The 21,937-nt window shown below is 60.4% G+C and overlaps 4 protein-coding genes across 4 annotated transcripts; 3 read left to right on the top strand and 1 right to left on the bottom strand.

Annotated features, from left to right (window-relative positions):
- Nucleotides 1-81: 81 nt before the first annotated feature.
- Nucleotides 82-3,974, top strand: EsH8_II_001449 (sphingolipid transporter; the record flags this gene model as incomplete). The annotated part of the gene is made up of 2 exons (XM_083264747.1): nt 82-345; nt 411-3,974. 2 exons carry the CDS (start codon nt 82-84, stop codon nt 3,972-3,974), a joined length of 3,828 nt encoding a protein of 1,275 aa, XP_083122069.1.
- Nucleotides 3,975-7,536: 3,562 nt separating this feature from the next.
- On the top strand, nt 7,537-11,511 carry EsH8_II_001448 (uncharacterized protein; the record flags this gene model as incomplete). The annotated part of the gene is made up of 4 exons (XM_083264746.1): nt 7,537-8,421; nt 8,563-11,130; nt 11,188-11,319; nt 11,389-11,511. 4 exons carry the CDS (start codon nt 7,537-7,539, stop codon nt 11,509-11,511), a joined length of 3,708 nt encoding a protein of 1,235 aa, XP_083122068.1.
- Nucleotides 11,512-13,499: 1,988 nt separating this feature from the next.
- On the top strand, nt 13,500-15,310 carry EsH8_II_001447 (FAD-binding oxidoreductase; the record flags this gene model as incomplete). Its single annotated transcript, XM_083264745.1, has 4 exons — nt 13,500-13,994; nt 14,174-14,297; nt 14,399-14,517; nt 14,573-15,310. 4 exons carry the CDS (start codon nt 13,500-13,502, stop codon nt 15,308-15,310), a joined length of 1,476 nt encoding a protein of 491 aa, XP_083122067.1.
- Nucleotides 15,311-15,758: 448 nt separating this feature from the next.
- EsH8_II_001446 (cytochrome P450) lies at nt 15,759-17,679 on the bottom strand (the record flags this gene model as incomplete). The annotated part of the gene is made up of 4 exons (XM_083264744.1): nt 15,759-15,875; nt 16,000-16,830; nt 16,935-17,297; nt 17,368-17,679. 4 exons carry the CDS (start codon nt 17,677-17,679, stop codon nt 15,759-15,761), a joined length of 1,623 nt encoding a protein of 540 aa, XP_083122066.1.
- Between the last annotated feature and the right edge of the window lie 4,258 nt (nt 17,680-21,937).

Genomic DNA, 21,937 nt, shown 5'->3' with positions numbered 1-21,937 from the left:
CGTTCATGCCGTCTATTTTGCGCGACACCCGATAATTAATAACCCAAAACACTGCCGCTGAGCGGCAAGACGACACCCACAATGACGTGGTGGAAGCTGCTCGGAGCCGGCGGCCTGCTGCTGGCTGGACTGAGCAGTACGGCCGCAGAGCCGTTTACTCCAAAACACGAGGCCGGACGATGTGCGATGCGCGGCCACTGCGGCTCCAAGAGCTTCTTTGGCAAGCAGCTGCCCTGCCCCGATAATGGCTTGGCCGAGGAGCCCGACGAGAAGCTGCGGCAGCAGATCGTCGACCTCTGCGGAGCGAAATGGAACTCTGGGCCAGTCTGCTGCAATGCTGACCAGGTATGTACCATCCGTCGAGAAGAACCATCATCACCAATGCAGCTTGCTGACGTGCCGCCCGTTAGGTCAAATCGCTCGCCTCCGAGCTCGGCACCCCGAACCAGATCATCTCCTCCTGCCCGGCTTGCAAGGAGAATTTCTTCAACCTGTTCTGCACCTTCACGTGCTCTCCGGATCAGTCGCTTTTCTTGAACATCACCAGGACGGCGGAGAAGAACAAGAAGACCATGGTGGCCGAGCTGGACCAGCTGATCTCCGAGGAATACGGAACCGGTTTCTTCGACAGCTGCAAGGAGGTCAAGTTCGGCCCGTCCAACTCTAAGGCCATTGACTTCATCGGAGGCGGCGCCAAGAACTACTCGCAGCTGCTCAAGTTCTTGGGAGATGAGAAGGTCATCGGGTCGCCCTTCCAAATCAACTTCCCCACCAAGTACAGCGAGCCTGGCATGTCGCCCCGCGACCTCAAGCCGAAGAAGTGCAATGACGAGGACCCCAACTTCCGCTGCGCCTGCGTCGACTGCCCGGAGGTCTGCCCAGAGCTCCCGGCCGTCTCCAAACCCGGCGAATGCCATGTCGGCGTCCTGCCTTGTCTTTCGTTTGCGGCCATCTTCACCTACAGCGTCTTGCTATTCGCCGCCATCGCCGCCGTCGTCGGTCATGTCGTGTGGAGACGCCGCGCCAGGAGAGAGAGCGAGCGGCTGAGGCTGCTGCAGGACACTTCTCCCAGCGATGACGAAGACGAAGGCGATCTGGTCCAGAACGGCGCCATGTTCGACAGGCCCCAACGATACTACAAGATCAACACGTGGTGCGACGCGGCTTTCAGCAAGCTTGGCCACGCCGCGGCACGATACCAAGGCATCACAATTGGTGTTACCGTCATCATCGTCATCATTCTTAGTGCCGGATGGGTCAGGTTCGACATTGAAAAAGACCCTGCGCGCCTCTGGGTTAGCCCCAGCTCCCCTGCCGCGCAGGAAAAGGCCTTTTTCGACGACCAGTTTGGCCCGTTCTACCGTGCTGAGAAGGTCTTCTTGGTCAATGACCAGCAGCCCGGCGGCCCCGCTCCTGTCCTCAGCTACGACACGCTGATCTGGTGGATGGGCGTCGAAAAGAGCGTCAAGCAGCTGAAGGGTCCCAAGTATGGCGCCGCCCTCAACGACATTTGCTTGAAGCCTACCGGCACCTCTTGCGTGGTCCAGTCCGTTGCCGCCTACTTCGACAACGAGCCATCCCTCGTCGGCAGGGATGATTGGCAGGACCAACTGCGCCAGTGCGCAAAGTCTCCTGTCGAGTGCCGCCCCGACTTTGGTCTGCCTCTCGAACCGAACATGATCCTCGGCGGTTACAAAGAAGACCCCGTCAATGCCACTGCAATCACGGTCACCTGGGTCGTCCAAAACGCCGCTGAAGGCAGCCCGGCCGTGGAGCGTGCCATGGATTGGGAGGCCGCACTGCGTGATCGTCTTCTCGATGCTCAGCAAGAGGCCCAGGCACGCGGCCTCCGGCTGTCCTTCTCCACCGAGATCAGCTTGGAGCAGGAGCTGAACAAGTCCACCAACACCGACGCCAAGATCGTTGTCATCAGCTACATCATCATGTTCATCTACGCATCCCTGGCGCTCGGATCTACCACGCTGTCGGTTCGGGACATGATTAGGAACCCCGCCGTTGCGCTGGTCCAGTCCAAGTTCTCCCTTGGTGTTGTTGGCATTTTGATTGTCCTCATGTCCATCAGCGCCTCCATCGGCCTCTTCTCCTGGTTCGGACTCAAGGCCACACTCATCATTGCCGAGGTGATTCCTTTCATCGTTCTTGCCGTCGGTGTGGACAACATCTTTTTGATTGTTCACGAATTCGAGCGAGTTAACGTCAGCCATCCCGATGAGATGGTTGAGGAGCGCATCGCCAAGGCGCTGGGCCGCATGGGGCCGTCCATTCTCCTGTCTGCCCTGACCGAGACTGTTGCGTTTTCCCTCGGAGCCTTCGTCGGCATGCCGGCAGTTCGCAATTTTGCGGCCTATGCTGCCGGGGCCGTCTTCATCAACGCCGTCCTTCAGATTACACTGTTCGTGTCCGTCTTGGCCATGAACCAGATTCGCGTGGAGGACCACCGGGCGGACTGTATCCCTTGTATCCAAGTCAAGGCCGCGCGGGTCCATCTGAGCGGCAGCAACGGAAACGCCAATGCCCGATTCTACGAGGTGCCGGAGGAAAGCTGGCTGCAGCAGTTCATCCGCCGGACGTACGCCCCTGCCATCCTCGGAAGACAGGCCAAGGCCATTATCGTTGCCGTCTTCCTCGGCGTTTTTGCCGCCGGAATTGCTCTCATTCCCGAGGTCCAGATCGGCCTCGACCAGCGTGTTGCTATTCCGGATGGCTCCTATCTCATCCCCTACTTCAATGACCTTTACGCCTACATGGAGACCGGCCCGCCCGTTTACTTTGTCACCAGGGGATTCAATGCGACGGCGCGCAAGAACCAGCGTGAAATCTGCGCCAGATTCACCACCTGCGACCAGTTCTCCCTCGCCAACATCCTGGAAGGAGAGAGAAAGAGACCCGACGTCTCGTACATTTCGTCGCCGGCCGCCAGCTGGATCGACGACTTCTTCCTGTGGCTCAACCCCGACCTCGGCGATTCGTGCTGCGTGGAGAATGGCAAGGCATGCTTCGCCGACCGCAACCCGCCATGGAACATCACCCTCTCCGGCATGCCTCAGGACGGCGAGTTCATCCACTACCTCGAAAAGTTCCTCAAGGCACCCACGAACGATGACTGCCCGCTGGGTGGCCAAGCCTCGTACGGCCAGGCAGTGGTGGTGGACTCGGAGAAGGACACCATTCCCGCCAGCCACTTCAGAACCATGCACACCCCACTGCGTAGCCAGGAGGACTTCATCAACGCCATGGCGGCTGCGCGGAGAATCGCATCCGACATTACCCGCTCGACGGGCGTGGACGTCTTCCCATACAGTCTCTTCTACATCTTCTTTGACCAGTACGCCAGCATCGTATCGTTGACGGCCACCCTTCTCGGCTCGGCCGTGGCCATCATCTTTGTCATTACATCGGTTCTTTTGGGATCCCTCATGACCGGTCTGGTCGTCACCGTCACCGTCTGCATGACTGTCGTTGACATCATCGGGGCGATGGCAGTCTTTGGTGTTTCGCTCAATGCGGTCTCGCTCGTCAACCTGATCATTTGCGTCGGCATTGGTGTGGAGTTCTGCGCGCACATTGCGAGGGCCTTCATGTTCCCATCGCGCACCGTCATGGAGCGTGCCAAGAACCGCTTCCGCGGTCGCGACGCGCGGGCCTGGACGGCCCTCGTCAACGTGGGAAGCTCCGTCTTCTCGGGCATCACCATCACCAAGCTCCTCGGAGTATGCGTCCTTGCGTTTACCAGGTCCAAGATCTTTGAGATCTACTACTTCCGGGTTTGGCTGGCTCTTGTCATCTTCGCCGGCACCCACGCCCTCATCTTCCTCCCCGTTGCCCTGAGCTTGTTCGGAGGAGAGGGATACGTGGACCCGGAGAGCGAGGGCGGCATCGAGGAGGACCTCGCTAGCCGGAGATACCGCGCTCTCGTCCCAGACGAGGACACGGATTCGGACGACGACTATTAGAATGACTATTATGGCTATATCTAGGTTTATGTAACAATAACGTTGGAAGTGTAAATGAAGTGGTGATTTTGTTTTATATTTTATTCTCCTCGCGCGCCACGTGTCGGACCGCTGCGGTCGTGTCGAGTTCCTGGTAGCATTTATGGGCGTTTTGCCGGATATGCATTGTAGCGACTCAATCAATTCCAATCGAGGCTTGTCCCAACTTTTGCAATTGTCCATCCCCCTCTAACCTGTGCCACGAGCTTCTGGAGATTAGCTGGACTAGGGGGTTGTCAGGATGAGAGCAGCGAGTCATGGGCGGGCCGGAGACCACGGCCTTCGCGGGAGGGGAGATGAAAAGTCCAGGTCATGTCGAGACAGCGATCGGACTTGGACGACGGTTCGCGTCCCGCGCAGCTTCAGCACCACGTCGCATTTTGGCATCGGGGTCATTCGGGCATGGACGGGTTTGCGGGGGAGAACGGTCTCACGTCGCTGAAGAAGAAGGACACTGGTCGGGCATCCCTGGGCGTCGACGCAGGCAAAGGCAACGTAAGGTAGGGCAGGTAGACTAAGGTAAGGCAAGGCAAGACAGGTAGGTACAGGTAGGTAGGAAAGGTAGGCAGGTTGGTTAGGTGGTGTCGGTGTCCCATATCGGGGGGCGGGCCAACGGCGAGGTGCCACATCGCGGGCGGGAGTGGGCTGCGGTGACATGGCGACAACGCATCAAATCATTTGGGCTCCGGCGCGGGCGTGGGCGTGGCCGGTTTGTGGTTCATGTGGCATTCTGGGCGCCGCATGAAGGATGTTTGAAGGATGCAGGCAAGACACGATGATCACCGGCGACGGCGAATTGGGGCGGGAGGAGGAGGAGGAGGAGGAGACAAACGGGTGTATTTGATTTATTTGTTATTTTAGGTACGGATACGGGTAAGGGGGAAACAAAACATAATCGAAGCAAGGGTCCTGTCGCGGTCGAGGGAACCTTGGTGGGAGTGAGTGAGTGCCCAGCAACGGCTGAAGAAGCAGGATGGACCCCTGTTTTGAGAGGCGGGCGGCGAAGTGCTTGTCTTTCGACAACGACGTTGAAAAAACGAGGCTGATTTGGTCCCCTTCTTTGGAGGTGGTGTTTCTGAGCCGGTTGGTTTCCTTTCTTCCAGAGTCTGTCTGCAAAGGGGAGTTCAGTCTGCATGGGCCTTGACGCGAGGTCAAAGCATTTTCTCCCCTTCCTCCCCCCTTTATCTATTGGTTTCCATCTGATGGATTGGGGGTTGATGGAGGGAATATCATATTCAGATGAAAAACAACCGGGGGAAGGGGAGGGGCGGCTTGAGGGGCGGGCCTCCTTTGGGGCTGGCTACCTGAGGACAATTTCCGTATAAATTGGTGGTCCGTCGCTCGCGCCCCCTTTTGGCGACTCGTAATCATTTTGTTCTCTCGTTATCTCCTCGGCGAGAGAAGCTCGACGGGACATGGGAAATACGACACAGGAACCGACGAGGCAATAGACACGCGCACGTCGCGGGGGTCGCTGGGGGTGGGGGAAGGGAGGGATTGCTAGTCGGCCTAGTTCAGGGGCTCTCGGGAGGAACAGGTCGATGGCGGGCGATAGCTTCGGGTAGCTTTGGCGCCGTGCCTGTCTTTCGGGGGAGGGTCCAGAGGACGAGTTGGTACTCTCTCTTTCTCTCTGGTAGGGATAGGTACTCTGTCTCTGGCACTTTGTCTCTGTTACTCTCTGGTGCTCGCTCTCTCTGGTACTTACACGCTCTCTCTCCTCCCTCCCTGTAAGCATGTGCGATGCTCGGCTTGGACAACGGGTACTCCGTAAATAAGGGCTGAATCGGAATCGGGGCCCAACCCGTCAATGCCATACCTGCGTCGATCGCGCGGGCGTCTCGCGACAAAGGGGCTCCTGGACGAATTGAAACGGGCAATCGTGGTGTTGCATAAAGCTGCTGGAACAGGCGCTTCCCAAGGCCGAGAGAGATGGAGAGGTGCGAGGGGGGAACGGGGAACCCTCCAGACTTGGATCCAGTTGGACGGGCGAGGTGGTGTGGAACGTGGAACGTGGAGGTACCGAGTACCGAGCCGGAGACATTGCTGTGTATGTAATGGAGTGTGGGTACGTACCGGAAAGGTGAGTACATACCAAGGGGGATGAGTAACGGTACGTACCGCAACCTGGGCCAAAAGCCAATTGGACGATCCCGTGTTCAGCCAGCAAATCACAGCCCTCATATTGGACCCATTGCCCGAGCTCCTGGACCGAAGAGGTGGCGGCTGTCAGCACTGTCCACGGGCTGGCTCACCTCTGGGAGGGGGGGGGGGGAAGCTTCAGGATGCACTGCTGCCGCTGCTACTGATGTTTCCTCGTCTTGAGGACGGGGGAAGAAGAAGAAGAAGAAGAAGAAGAAGAAGAAGAATCGGGATAAGGCCGACTGATGGCGGACGACATTGGGAGGTGGCCTGTTCCTGACATGCGCTCGTCTCGACGGCCACCACTGAAGAAAAGTCACATCTACATGTACCCACCGGACCGCCTTCTGATCTATCTCGGTTCCACTATTCGCCCTCTGCGCGCCGTCTGGGCCAGCGAGCTACCACCCCCTGTACCTGCCGCGGCGCTGCTGCACCTGCCGCTGCCGCTGTTGGCTGTCTGTTTGCTCCTAGCCGGCTTCGCCTAAAGTGTTCTGCTGGCATCGTCGGGTGTCAGTGCTGCAAGCTTAGTGCAGCGCCTGTGCTGTGCTGTGCCTGTGCCATGCCAACCGCCGCCGCAGCGCCCCATCCCATGCCCTGCCATCCATCCATCACCTTATCCCCAAGGGACCTGGGGGGGTGGAGGGTCTTTCTGTGGATGGATACCTACCTGGGCTGCTGCTGGAGTCGAAGCAACTTTTTTTTATTTTGTTTTATTTTTTTTTATTATCCTCGCCAGTGCCTTACCTAATTAGACACCTCACCTCTCTCTTCCCTCTCTCTCCCTCTATCCCGCAACCTCCCCCATTCCCAACTTACCCCCTTCTTCCGTTCAGCTCTTTGCCAACTGATCAGAGCTCCAATCTTTGTAGATACGACGACCCATTGCGTCGTTTCGTGCGCCGCTTGCACTCTCTCCCCGTCTCCCTACCCCATTGTTTGTCTGTTGCTTTCCCCCCACGCGGCGAGCGCTTAGCTTTCGCAAAGGAGACAGGATAAACAAAAAAAAAGGCTAAGAGGAAGAACGAGAAAGAAAGAAAAAAAGGGAGGACGAGACAACACACCACGTGTCGCAAGGTAAGCTCCAGCCCACCGACTCGATTTTTGCCCTCTTCCAGGAACCCAATTGTCGCATCCCGAGGAGTCAATGCAGCTTCCCATGACCAGTGTGCCATCGGATATGCTGTGACTCCTGCCATATCGCGGTCCCCCCTTCTTCCCGTGTTCTCCCCTACGCCCTCAACCACCCCAAGCTCCTGCAGCTACCCGAACTCACCCTCCCAACGAACCACCCCAGCTGACCTGACACCGCGCCGATAGAACAATCCCAACGACACTCCTTTTCCCTTTACCCGCCCGTCGTCCCGCGATATCTATACCAAAAATGTCCGACGCCGGTAGCTTCGAGGTCGTCCAGCACGACGAGGCGCCCAAGGCCGCTCCCCGCTCCCCGAGCACCAAGTCCACCACCTCGGCCGCTTCCTCCCTCAAGAAGCCCAGCTCAAGCTCGGGGACCACCTCGGCCGTCCGCCGCCCCGGCTCCTCCTCGACGACGACGTCGAGCACCGCCAAGCCTGCCGCGACGACCTCGTCCACCTCCCGCGTCGCCGGCGGCCTGACCAAGCCCCCCACCCGCCCCCCGGGTAGCAGCTCCAGCACATCGGGCAGCACCATCCGCAAGCCCGCGAGCACCTCGTCTACCGCCACCCACCGCTCGCGGCCCAGCGTGTCCGCTTCCGAGGACGAGTCCAAGAGGTCCGTCCGCCGCATCTCTACCATCCCCAGCAGCAGCGGCAGCAGCGCCGTCGGCTCGCCGAGCAGGGAGAAGAGGGCCTCGACCACCACCACCGGCGCTGCCACCGCCGCCGCGAGGAAACCCGCCAGCTCCGTGAGCAGCTCGGCCGCCCCCAGGCCCTCGACCACTACCACCCGGACCCCGAACTCGGTCGCCCCCCGCCCCTCTTCCATCAGCTCGCGGACGGGAGCCACCGGCGCCGTCGCCGAGGCTAAGAAGCGCCTCTCGACCGCCACCGCCTCCGCCGGCTCCTCCTCCGCCGCCCCGAGACCCAGGACCTCCATCCGCCCGGACTCGTCGGGCGCCTCCGAGGCCCTGGCCAAGGAGGTCGAGCTGCTCAAGGCCCAGCTCGCCGAAAAGGAGTCGCAGCTCGCCGACAAGGAGTCGCAGCTGGCCGAGGCCAAGACCCAGGCCGAACAGTCGCGGGACAAGCTCACCGAGCTTGGCGATGCCACGAACAAGGAAGCCGTCCAGGTGAGGAACGCCGTCCGCAAAATCCAAAAGGCCCACCAAAACCAGGTCACCGAGTTGAAAGCTAAGCAGACTGAGCTCGAGAACCAGGTTGATGAGGCCAACGAACATCTTGTGGCCACCGATGCTGACTTGGAGAAACAGCACAGCGAGTACAAGGAGGCTGTCGCCGCCAAGGAGGCCGCCGAAGCCGAGCTTGCCTCGCTGAAGCAGTCTCTCGAGACTCTCCAAGCCGAGCACGAGGAGAAGCTCAAGGAGGCCGAGGCCGCCCTGGGCAAGGCCACCGAGGAGCACGCCACCAAGATCGACGAGCTGCAGGCCTCCCTGGCCGACCAGCACAAGTCCGCCGTCGAGGCCCTCGAGGCCAAGCACGCCGAGGACCTCAGCCAGGGCAACACCGCCTCGGCCGACCAGGAGGAGGCCCTCGCCAAGCTCAAGGGCGACCACGAGGCTGCCGTCGCCGAGCTCCAGAAGAAGATTGACGACCTCACGTCTTCGCAGAGCGAGCTCGAGGCCGCGCACGAGAGCAAGGTCAGCGCCGAGCTCGAGTCCCACAAGACGAAGCTCGCCGCCGTCGAGAGCGAGATTGCCGAGCTCAACAGCAAGCTCGAGGCGGCCGAGAAGGCTGCCGAGCAGGCAAAGGCCGACCTCGACGCCAAGACGGCCGAGCTGGCCGCTCTCCAGGCCAGCGTCGCCGACCTCGAGAGCAAGCTTGCCGCCGCCCAGGCCGACGTCGCCCAGGCCAAGGAGGAGGCCCTCGACTTCCAGAAGCAGATCGACAGCATCAAGGAGGAGATCGCCGCCAAGGACGAGGCCCTCGAGAAGGCCAAGGCCGAGCACTCGGCCCAGGTCAAGAAGCACGACGCCGAGCTGAAGCAGGTCTCCAAGGACTACGAGGAGGAGATTGAGTCGCTCAAGGGAGACGCCTTCTTCAAGCGCAAGTTCCAGGACCTCGACGTCAAGCACACCGAGCTTGAGACCGAGCACGGTGAGCTGAAGACCAAGCACGGCGAGCTGGAGTCGAAGCACGGCGACCTCACCACCCAGCACGATGAGCTCACCAGCAAGCACGGCGAGCTCGAGACGAAGCACACTGAGCTCGCTGCCAAGCACACTGAGCTCGAGACCCAGCACGGCGACCTGTCCAAGAGCCACACCGACACCGCCGAGAGCCACACCCAGGCGCTGGAGGCGGCCAAGGCCGAGCTCGCCGCCGCCGTCTCCGCCCTGGAGGCCAAGGAGGCCGAGCACCAGAAGGCCCTGGACGCCATCCGCGCCAGCCACGCCGAGGAGCTGGAGGGCGCCAAGAGCGGCGTCTCCGCCGACAAGGAAGCCCAGCTCGCCGAGCTCCAGAGCCTGAAGGACAGCCACGCCAAGCAGCTTGAAATTCTCAAGGGCGACAGCGAGGCCAGCCTGGCCAAGGAGATTGAGGCCCTCAAGGCATCCCACGCCGAGATCGTCGACGCTCTCAAGGCGGAGACCTCTGGCGAGAAGGAGAAGTTGCTCGCCGAGATTGCAAGCGAGAAGGAGAAGGCCCTGTCGGAGAGCGCCGGCGACAAGGAGAAGCTGATCGCCGCGCACAAGGAGGCGCTCGAGTCCACCGCGGAGAAGCTGCGCACCGCCCACGAGACGGAGCTTGCGGAGGCCAAGGAGAAGCTGTTCACGGCGCACCAGGCCGAGCTCGAGGAGGCCAAGGCGAAGCTGCTCGAGTCGCACCAGGCCGAGCTGGCATCCGTCAAGCAGGCCGGCGACAGCGCGCACTCGGAGGAGCTCGCGGGGCTGAAGGCCCAGCTCGACGACGCGTTGGCCCGCATCAGCGAGACGGAGACGTCGGGCGCCGCCGCCCTCGCCGAGGCCAAGAGGGCCCTCGACGACACGCACTCGGCCGAGATCGAGAAGCTGATCGGCATGCACGGCGAGCAGCTGGAGGCGCTGAAGAAGCAGAGCTCCTCGGGCGCCCAGGCCGAGCTTGACGAGATCAACAAGGCCCACTCCAAGGTCGTGGAGGAGCTGACGAGCCAGTACGAGGCCAGAAGCGAGTCCCTCGCCAAGGAGATCACCAAGATCCAGACGGACGCGTCCGAGCTCGAGGCCGCGCTCAAGGCGGCCAAGGAGTCGGTCGCCAAGGCCGAGGCCGAGAAGGCCAAGACCCTGACCGACGCGTCCGGGCTCGAGGCTGCTCTGGCGGCGGCCAAGGAGTCGGTCGCCAAGGCCGAGACGGAGAAGGCCAAGCTCGAGGAGGAGTGCGGCGAGCTGGGCGCGATGATTTCCACGGAGAAGTTCGCGCGCGCCGAGGCCGAGGCGGCCCTCGACGCCGTCAAGAACAAGACGCCCGACACGGCGGAGGCGGACAACCTCAGAGAGCAGCTGAACAACGTCAAGAAGGGACTGGAGGACGAGCTCAAGATCGTGCAGACCAGCCTCACGGCGGCCAAGCAGGAGGTTGAGGACGTCAAGGAGGACCTGCTGCTCGCGCAGAAGGAGCTCGAGGCTTCGAGGCTCGAGGCCGACAAGCAGCTCAAGACCTACAAGGCCGACTACGAGGAGCTCAACGACACCATGACCAAGATTGTGGAGGAGGAGCAGGCCAAGCGCAGGGCCATGGAGGAGCAGGTGGAGGGTCTGAGGAAGACTCTGACGGACAAGGAGAAGGGCGTCGAGGAGCTGCAGGCGCAGCTCAAGGTGAAGGACGCCGAGATCGCCGAGGCCAAGGTACGGGGTTTGGGTCCAGCACACGCAGAAGATTGTTGTCACTGACACGCGATACAGGCCAACGCGGCGGTTGCCAAGCCCAAGGGCCTCTCGGCCAGCAGATTCGCCGACGCCGACGAGGCGGACGGCGCAGCGGACAAGCCCGCGGAAGGTGAGGAAGAAGACCACTCCTCCGAGGCACTCGCTGTGGTGCGAACGCCCCCTGCTTGATGCTCCCCCCGTCTAAGAAGAGCGACGCGGTGCTAACACGGACGGCAGCTGCAACGAGCTAGAGTGAACGCGAACCAGATCCACAACATGGACCGCGACATGCAGGAGAAGAACCTGGCCATGCTGGAGTCCATCACGGACTTCCAGCAGTCGCCGCAGGTGAACAACTGAAGGAGGGTCGTCGGCACCGAATAGGGGGAAAATGATCAAAAGCAAATGTCTGGCTTGGCTAGCAGGCTCGCCACGGCCTGACGGCTTCGCAACGCAGGGCTCGTTGGCCGCTTCTCCTCGCCCGCTTTGGCCGGGTCGAGGTTCTTGTTTTAATACACAGCACGGGGGTTTTCCGTCGGCCGCGGGGAGGGGCCCATGTTGCCACCCCGGGCGGCGGCGCAGGAGGAGGAAGAGTGCTTGTTTTGCGTACCGGTGTCAAAATGGAATTTTGCAGGAGACGGATTAGAGCCGTCGCGTGCTGCGCTACGTTGCGTGGGACGCGGCGTGTAATCTGGGAGGAATGCGTGTGACGGGACGAGGTAGCAATGGACGATACCCCCTTTTTCCTCTCGCTGCACATCCGCCGTCCGAGGGTCTCCATCGCCGGTGAAAGATGGGGTGATGTTTTGTGTTTTTCTGTCCCTCTGCCTTGCCTTCTTCCGGCAATGGCTCCGGCCGGTCGACGCCCAACGTGAGTATTACGCAGCTATAGCCAACGCGCGGCCGGCAAGACGAGTCGTCAAGGCCACGAGTTGTGGCAGTGCTGGCGGGCTGGATCCCCAGCATGGTTGTGGCCATGGCGGTTGTGGTTCGTCGTGATGTGCGCCACGGCAGCTTCGTCAGCGGCTAGTCCGGGGGTGCCTGTCCACGCCCCTTGTCGTTCCCGGTGTGCCTGGACGGGTTCCTGGAGAGAGAGTGTGTGGTGTGTTACCTGAACTATGTACCTGGACTGCGTGTGTGAGTGCGTGTATAAGTGGTGAATGTGTGTGTAAGTCTCCCCCCGCATCCCATGAAACAAGACACCTCTTGATCGAAGGGCGGGGAGACGCATGGCAGTGAAAGCCCACGCACGAGTCGTCCGTCGTGGCCATTGTCCAATGGCGGCGGGATGGCGCGGGTGAGTGGGAGGCGGAAGGGAAGAAGGGGAAAGGTAGGGAGGGAAGAGGCCCCCGCCGAAGAGGGGCGGAGCTTTTTGGTGGGGGAGTGATTAGCTAGCTAGCTAGCTACCTGGCTGTACCTGGCTGAGCAAGAGGGGGGAGGGAGGGCATGGTTCAGGTTCGTCGTGCGAGTGACGTGACGTGACTTCGCGCACGATGAAACCGTTTTGTTCGGACTTGTACGGAGTATCCGCAGAGGACACTAGTTTCTGCCCGGCATTTTCCAATCTTTCTGTCTCTCTCTCTCTTGTACCGGACGAACGAACGAGCGGACGAACGAACGAACGAAACCCCCATTGGCCCACCTGCTTTGCCGAATTCCCAACCCCTAGCTAGAGAGGATTGTCGTTCGATGATTCTTGTCGGAAGCTTATCCTGCTTAAGCTTGCTTCCTGTGCTGCGGCAGCTATACCTAGCTGTAGCTATAGCTATAGCTATAACTGGCTAGTGCAGCGTAGCGTGCATGCACTACGCGTGTTCAAAGGTAAGCCTCCCTCCCCATCCCCCTCCCCCTGCCCTGGAGTCCCGCAAGTTCTTGGTGGACCAGGGCCAGATTGGGCGCATCGCATCGGGAGAGGGGAGGAGGGCTGAAAGGGACGAACGAAACGTATTTAGGTACTTTCAAGGACGCCCGCTGCATCCGTCCGAGGTGTAAACCATTTTTAAAACAAAGGCGTCGATTGAACCCGAAATGAGCGAGACAGGCTTCTAGATCCCCCAGATCCGGAAGAAGAAGAAAGAAAAGGGCTCCTTTTTTTTTAGTTGTTTTCGCTGGTTGGATATTCTCTCTTCATCTCTTTTCTGGAGCGCCGTCTATTGTTTCCAACGACCAGCCCCTCCCTCCCCGCCGCGCCTAGATACTCGGGTCCCTGATCTGTCGACAGCTCAGTTGCCAGGAGAGACGTCGTCCGGCTCACAGCACTCCGTTGAAAAGCAAAGGGGAATAATTAGAAAGAACAAGGAAAAACCAAAACGGAACGCCGGCCTTCGTACCCCCCCGCCGCACACAAGATGCCGTCCCTCCCGATCCTCTACGCCGAGGACACCCCCTTCACCGAGTACTCGGTGGCCGTCTGGGGCCGCGTCTTCAACAGCCGGCGCGACTTCTCGCGGCGGCCGGCCGCCGTGGTCCAGGCGACGCGCAAGGCCCACGTCGTCGAGGCCGTCCGCGTCGCCGCCGAGCGCAAATGGCGCGTGAGCGTGCGGAGCGGCGGCCACAGCTGGGCCGCCTGGTCCGTCCGCGACGAGGCCCTGCTGCTGGACCTGGGCGGCTTCGGCAAGGGCATCGGCGGCGACGAGGGCATCGTCTACGACCCCGCCACCGGCGTCGTGAGCGTCGCCCCGGCCCGCACCGGCAGGGAGGTCAACGCCTACCTGGCCGGCCAGATCGGCGGGCCCGGGGACGACAGCGCCGAGGGCGTCGGGAGGTGGTTCCCCGGCGGCCACTGCCCCGACGTCGGGCTCGGCGGGTTCCTGCTGCAGGGCGGCATGGGGTGGAATTGCAAGGTAAGTGTCTTTCACTTTTTATTTCAAATTTCTTTTTTGTTATTTGCTTCTTTGTTCTCTCGCCGCCGTCATCCGCCCCTTTTTCTGGAGGCCCTTTCCCCCAACCCGGCGGGTGCTTGGCAAAGAACGCAATATCGGAATCGGGACGAACAGACAGAATAGACACTGACTGAAACCAGAACTGGGGCTGGGCGTGCGAGAACGTCGTCGCCATTGACGTCGTCACGGCCGATGCGCGGGAGCTCCGCTGCTCCGAGACGGAGAACGCCGACCTCTTTTGGGCGGCGCGCGGGGCCGGGCCGGGTAAGTAACGGACGCCGGAGGCTATTCCATTCCCCCACCTCCTTCTCATCTTCCTCCATCCACGGAAAGCCAAACACAAGAGTTCTGACGAGCCATCGCAGGCTTCCCCGCCATCGTTACCCGCTTCCACCTCCGCACCCGCCCCCTGACGGGCATGTACCAGTCGCTCTACTTCTACCCCCTCGACCGCTTCGAGGAGATTCTCAACTGGGTGATCAAGGTTTGTCTACACCACCCCCAACCCCCTCGAAACATTCAACTAACACAAACGCCAGGTCTCCCCGACGGCCTCCCCGACAATGGAAATCGTCCTCCTGACCCTCACGCCGCCGGGCCAGACCACGCCGCAGGTCATGGCCAACTTCCTCTCCTTCGCGCCGAACCCGGAGGCCCTGATCCCGCTGCACTCGTCGCACCCGCCCCGGCCGCTGGCCACCGTCTTCGCGACGCCCACGTCCCTCCCGCTGCAGTACGCCGACCAGGACGCCGCGAACCCGCCCGGCCACCGCTACATCTCGGAGAACGCCTACGTCTCCAACGACGCCGACGTCGCCGGCGTGCTGCGCGAGGCCTTCACGACGCTGCCGACGCCCCAGAGCTTCGCCCTGTACTTCTCCATGAACCCGTGCTCGCGGCGCGCGCAGGCCGGGCCCGGCGAGGCCTCCCCCGCCGCCGTCGCCGACGGGACGGGGCCCATGCCGGACATGGCGCTCAGCATGCAGACCGACCACTACTTCGCGCTGTACACGTGCTACCCGGGCGCCGAGGACGACGAGCGGTGCCAGCGCTGGGCCCTCGACGTCCTGGCCGGCGTCGAGCGCCACGCCGCCGGCAGCTACCTCGGCGACGCCGACTTCCGGCACCGGCGCACCAGGTTCTGGGGCGAGGAGCAGGGCCGCCGGCTGATGGCCGTGCGCCGGGCGTGGGACCCTGAGGGCAGGATCTGCGGGTTCCTCGACGCCGAGGACGCCAGCGGCGTCGAGGGCTTGAAGAACGAGTTCGAGTGGGCGTGAGCGGGTGGCCTCTGGATGACCTCGTTTTTTTTGCATTAGATTTAGGGGTGGGGGCGGGGGCCAAAGGGCAAAGGGTAAAGGGTAAAAGGTAAGGTGTGTGTTGTTTGGTCTGGTATATTCAATATGAACACCCGTTGCTACAAGACGGTATCCTGTAGACCCCGTTCACGGACGACGACGCGAGATGAAGGATTAAGGGGTATATTTATATTTATATTTTTTGTGTGTTTGTTTTTGTCATATTTTCCAAAACGAAAAACATCATTGGTATAGATGGATATAAAATATGAGCCGATTTGGTAAAATTTCCATCGCGATCCGCTCACGTCGTCCACGCCAATGTCGTCAAGCGCGTACCCAAACTTGCCGTCATACATGACCGCAGACACCTTCAACCCCCCCCCTTCATCCGCCATCGTCAGCACCATCATGATCAAGACTCGGCCTTTTAGTTGGTCTCCGGCTTGACAATCTCTTTCTTCTCAAACTTTGTCCGGAAGTTGTTCTGCTTGACGAACCACGCGTTCACCAGCTCCCACTCCTGGCTCGGGTCCTGGAAATCAATCTGCAGGGGAGGAGATCAGCACTGTTACGTTGTTTTGTTTGGAGCACATGGGAAGTGTGATATGGGGAAAGGAGGAAAAGGAGAGTAGGGGAAAGGACAAAGCATGCCCGCGCACACAACGTACCTCGAACCTCCGGAGCAGACTCGGCACGACCTTGTAAATCTCCAGCAGGCTAATGTTCTTGCCGATGCACGTCCGGCTGCCCATGCCGAACTGCAGCATCATGCCGTTCATCTCCTTGATCCGCTTCTCCTCCGCGGCCGGGTCCTTGGCCTCGTCGGGCAGCCACCGCTCGGGCCGGTAGACGTCGACGTCGTCGCCCCAGATCTCGGGCCGGCGGTGGATGATCCACGCGCTGCAGCCCACGATGGTGCCGCCCTTGACGAACGTGCCGGCGATCTCGGCGCCCTGCTCGGGCACGATGCGCTCCAGCGGCAGGCCGGCGGCCGGGTGCATGCGGAAGGCCTCCTTGATGCAGGCGTCGAGGTACACGAGCTTCTGGCTCTCGGTCCACGTGACGAGCCCCGTCTCCGTGTCGCTGAAGCCGCCCTGCCTGCCGAAGGCGTCCAGCTCCTCCTGCAGCCGCGCCAGCGCCGCGGGGGTGCGCAGCAGGTAGTAGAAGACGGCGGCCAGGCTGATGGCCGTCGTCTCAGAGCCGGCGAAGGCCATGCTCACGGCCATGGTCTGCACGAGCACGTCCGACATGAACTCCGGGCGGGCCTCGCGCGCGGCGAGGAACTTGGACAGCAGGTCGGGCTGCTGCGCCAGCTTCTTGCCCGAGGTGACGGGGAGCAGCGACGACCCCTTGCCGTCGAGCTCCGGGAGGCGCTCGGCCATGCGGTCGCGGGCGAAGCGCGCGACGGGGAAGGTGGCGTCGATGAAGCCCCACTGGGAGAGCTTGAGGTAGATTGGGTTCTTGAGGAGAAGCATATCGAGGAAGGGGATTTGGCCAATCTTTTTGTCACAAACGTCAGTCATTGGTTCGTCCGTCCCTCCTCCCCGGGGCCCCGAGAAAGAGAGGGGGAGAAGGACAGAGAGAGGGGGGCGGGCCAGCTTACCGGCGCAACGTAGAGGAACAGCTTGCCCAGGTACGCCACGATGCCGTCAATGTCCTCGTTCTTCTCGACGAAGCCGTGGCGCTTGCTGTAGGTGATCTCGCCAATGACGTCAAAGGCGTAGAACTGCAGCCACGTCGTGAAGTCGCACCCCTCGGGGTTGCCGGCGAACAGCTTCTCGGTCTGCGAGAGGAACAGCTTGGTCGTGTTGTCCACGAACGGCTCGTACTGGACCAGGGCCGTCATGGAGAAGGCCGAGTTGACGCAGCGGCGGAACTGTGAGTGGAACTCATTGTTAGTCGTGCTGAAGAGCGACTCCAGCCTGTAGCCCTTGGCAATGGACTGTTGCACAATGTAAAAGTCGGACTGCGTGTTTTTGTCAGTTACACAAGCTCGGGTACACCGACGACTGTCGTGGGGGGGAGGTGCGCGTTACCTTGACGAAACCCTTGTTCAGGCCGTAGATGGTCTTGAGGGCGGCCGGGTTGGCAAAAGAGAGCGTGTTGGGGCCGAGCCTCACAATGTCTCCGTGCTTTTCATGCAGCCTCCGATGTGTGACTTCGGGACGGCAGCCCTTAACGTCAAAGAAGCGCCACCAGTCCGTCAGCGAGGCCAGGAACGGCCCCGGATGCTTATTGAGGCCGTTGTTATAGTGGTTCTTCACCAGCCAGGCCACAACCAGCGAGAGGCCTATTGACAGCCAATGCTGGGCAAAGGCTTCTAGTATTGTTTCCGTAATGCTACGCATCTTGACGGCTGAGGGAGAGAGGGAGGGGGAGGGGAAGGGCGAGGAGTGTTTGCCACAAGATGTTTTTGTCTTTGGCTGGTAGTAGTCTGAAAAAGTCGATGAGGGAGAGTGGTTGTTGGTTGCCCTTGGTGTATAAGCTTGGTATGAGCTTGGTGTAAGAGACCTCGGCAGCAACTAGCAGGCGGGCGGGTATAGAGTAGATGTAGTCGGGCGCCAGACGTATTTCCCGGGCCAGGTACCGAGTGCAGGTTATCCACTTGCTATCTTGGGATGCATGGAGCGAATATGGGTCGACGAGGCATGTGAGGGGGGCATGCCGCGTGGTTCGGCGTGCAGCTCAGCTATGGACACCACACAAGCGTCACTTGGGATGGCAGATGCACTTGTGTTCGCGCGTCTAACAGGCAGCAGACCGGCAAGTGAGAATGTGCCGTGGGCGATGCGGCCAAGACAGGACGGACACGGAGGACTGGCTCTGAAGCAGGTATTGGTTATTGGGAGGCAGAGATTGGAGGCCGGCAAGAGTCTGCCGGTCTAGTCCCAGCAGACGGGGAGCGTTGGCATCGGCGTCTGTCTCGGGTGGGATGAGACAAGAGGGCGGGAAATAAGGTTAGAATTCGCAAGGGATTCTGGGATTCTGGGTTCTGGGATATGGGATATGGGATGTGGGTTTGTAGGGGGTGTGTGGGCTCCGAGAAGGGCGTTGAGAGTTGTCCAGGAGGGCTGGTGTTAGGCGCTGTGCCGACGCAAGGAAGAGAGAGCACCGGGAAACTCTGGCGATACGAGTATACCTACGGGCGAAAAGAAAGGAAGAACAAGCTGCGACCCGGGACAGCTTTTGACCAAGACATTGCGAGAGAGATAAAACCCCGTACGGGGGACACACAGGCCCAGCGGAGACGCGGACTTTTGGACGGCTACTTTGTTAAACCAACCACCAACCTTTGGGGGGGGGATGCGCAGTCTTGTTGAAGCGAGCTACATCCGACATGAAAACTCGGGCAAGTTAGTGTCGAGACCCGTGTCAGTAGCTCGCGACGTAGCGCAGAGGACTTCGCCGAGTCGCCCCTGGACGACTCGAAAAGAAAATCCCCACGTCACTACTCTAGATGGATGGCGCTGGGAAGTAGTGTAGCGTGTAGTGAAAAGATGCGAGAGAGCAAACGGTATGCCACACCTTACACAGCATTCGGTAACCCTTCCTCAGGCGCCAGGTGCGTGCCAGGTACCACGGGGGGCGGTGACCACTCAGATGCTTGCAGAATGCTGCCGGGGGCAGGTCTGGTCCATGCCAAAGAGGGCAAGGCGCGAGAGATCCTGGGGTAGGGAGGGGGACCCTGGTCGATCACCCCGCCGAGAGGGGGGATTTGGAGGGGGGAGGGCGTGCCAGAGTAGTGTAGGTTCCGCTGCCGAGGGGACCGAGCAGGGGTGATGAGTATTCTGCAGGCTTCTGCCAAGCTTCTGCTGGAGGGTGTCACGGTGTGAGGGCAGCGGCTGTCGTTGCCGTTGTCGTTGTCATATCATGCTGTGTCTGGTGTGTCTCGGGAGGGCATGCAGCAAGTACATGGCTTGGGTTCGTGGCACGGTAGGCCGGGGGAGCTCGCCGGATCGCCGGTGCTGTCTTGTCCTTCACACTCGCACACTCGCTTCACAGCTGGGAATTGGGGAGATGGGCAACTGCCCGTCCGGGTGCCTGCGCGGGAAACCTTGAACTGGCACAGACTGCGTCCAAGGGTGTCATGGGATTGTGCCAACTCTCGATCGATGCAGGGTGGGTGGGCAAGCCAGGTCGGATCAGGCCAGGCTGGTGGACACTCGTCGCTGGCCATGACAGACAGAAATTCGGCAGTTGCATTCTGGCTTCGTCCCCCTTCGTCCCGAGTGCAGAAGGCTGTTGACGGAAACAAGGAAGCGGGTGCCATTACAGCGTCGACTGAATTGCACCTCAGATCGATCCCGTCGGCCGGCGTCTCCGAGACTTGGTTGGTTGCTGGTAAGACAAGCCCACCGGTGAATGAGTGGGTTTCCGCAAAGGAACAGAAGAAAGAAAGAAGAAGAAAAATAAAAAATAAAAATAAAAATGGAGAGATGGAGAGACTAGCAGTTCCCCTCCGCTAGAGAGAGAGAGAAAGACAAGGTCCCGAAACTCGGGATACTGAAACGGGACAACAACGTACAACGTAGCCTGTCCCAAGCAACGCAAACGAGAAACTGGCGTCAACGACGCATGACGCACCACACGGCGGCGGCGGCAGCGGCAGCAGCCAGCTGCGCTCTGTATTGGCGTGTAAACTGGGCACGAAATGAAGAAAAAAAAGAATCGCAAACAAAAACCCGCCGCCCGCCGACCCACCACCGGGTCCCTTATCTGCGGGGGAGGGTTAGGAGGGGGGGGCCCCGTAGGATGCTGGAAACAGGCATAGCACGGCCATGGCATATGGGGGGGAGGGCACGGCAGTTGTGAAATGCGCTCACTGCTCAACACGGGTGCAAAGAATACTCACACACTCACTCACTCACTCACTTACTCACTCATTTTGAGTCAGTCATCTCTCACCACTCGAGCGCAGAATGTCGTGACTTTTCTGGCCCTGGTATGTGTAGTGTACTGAGTTTATGTCGTCGGTCTGTCTTGTCTTGTCTTCAGTCTCTGGCAACTCCGAGCAGGCAGACAGACTCCCACATCCCGCTGTCTGAGTTGTGCATCTCCCTGATAACTAAATGAGAATTATGGCCAGCTGGCCAAGTGCTCGCTCGCTCTACTCGTTCTTTGCTGCCATGTCTCGCCCAAATCCCCGGGAGAACAGGTGCAGCCTATCAGAGGATACTCGTCACGGTCTTCGATCCGACTTCCATTGCCGACTCCCTGGCCCGACGACAGCCTGCCCACCTTGTCCGAGACAGGCCTTTCCTGCATCATCCCATTTTCCGCCATTCCAACCCGGCCTCAGCCTCTTGCTGCATCCCCAGGGCACCAATCACCTGCCGGCCCTTCGCCAGAGATGCACCCGGCCCCGAAACGGGACAGGCGCCGGGCCTCTTCCGCCTGCCTGGCCGACTTGGCCAGCAGCAGATGAGATGGCGGCGTTCAGTCGTTGTCCTCTGCCCTGGTTTTTTTCTTTAACCTTTACTTTTATTTTCTGTTTTGGTTTCCAATTTTTTTTTATTAGTGCTGTCCTCGGCAGTTGTTACCACCCAACCTCAACATGCAGCCATCGGCCCAAATCTCCAGCCTCGGCCACGGCCATCTTTCTGCGCCGATGTCCGATGGAACCTCCTCTCCGCCCGCATACCCGCCCCCCCGGGGGCCCCTACAGTGTACATACATCTGCCCGTTTTGGTGGTTTTTTTTTTCCCCCTTTGACAATACAAGGGTTCCCCGCACCCGCATCATCACTTCCCACGCCCTGCGCGGTGCGGCAGGGTAGCCGACGAGGGTGGGTTACATCTACAGCTATATTTTTACGGCTTCAGCTGTTGAGCGTGCTGCTGCTCCCGCACCCATTGCGTGCAGGGCCAAGCAGTTTCGTCTGTCCCTCGGGAATTTCTCCAACACCGCGGCAACTGGCAAAGGCAATTACATATGCGGTCCGTCGAGAGGTGCTTTTCCGCGGCAAGTCGGTAAACATTACCACGGCCGGGCGCTCCCCTTAGTGCCGCCCGGCTGGGCTGGCTACGCCGTCCCGAGCTCATGGAGAGACACGCAGGTTAAGACAAAGGCGATCCAGGCCCAAGCCCAAGCCCCTCCCTTTGCTTTCTGCAACACCAAGCGCCCTGCCCTGCCCTGCCTGTCTTGTCCTGTTTCCCCGATAAATGTTGCGGCCTCCTGATTGCCCGAGCATCCCCAGCCCTAAACACCGCCCGTCATGTTCTGAACCCCTTCTTCCACAGCACGTGTCGAGTGCTGTATCCGAATAAACCACCACCATCCGCATGTGCGCCGCCCGCCCTTCCGTGTACAGGCGCCTCGTTAGCAAAAACCCGCCCTCCAGTCAAACCTCAGAGACAAGTCTCGCCGGCCGTATTGGTAATCGCCATCCGGGGTCTTTAAATCAGGCCACCGCCCGGTGCTCTGGATCGTTCAGAACAACACGGGCGCGCCGCCGCATCATGCGGCTCGCCGCTTCAAGCCAAGCCATTCTCTCCCCCATCCCGTCCCTCGCGCGGCTTCATCACCCCCGTCTTACACTCTTGCTATGTGCAATCGTGATCCGGTATGCCATACCCATCCACTTCCCGTGATCCATTCCTTCTTCCG

This window comes from Colletotrichum jinshuiense, chromosome 2, assembly GCF_051148585.1.
Source record: "Colletotrichum jinshuiense chromosome 2, complete sequence".
In the NCBI taxonomy this organism is placed as follows: domain Eukaryota; kingdom Fungi; phylum Ascomycota; class Sordariomycetes; order Glomerellales; family Glomerellaceae; genus Colletotrichum; species Colletotrichum jinshuiense.
Note: the sequence above shows the minus strand (reverse complement) of the source record. Positions and strands in the feature narration are given on the sequence as shown.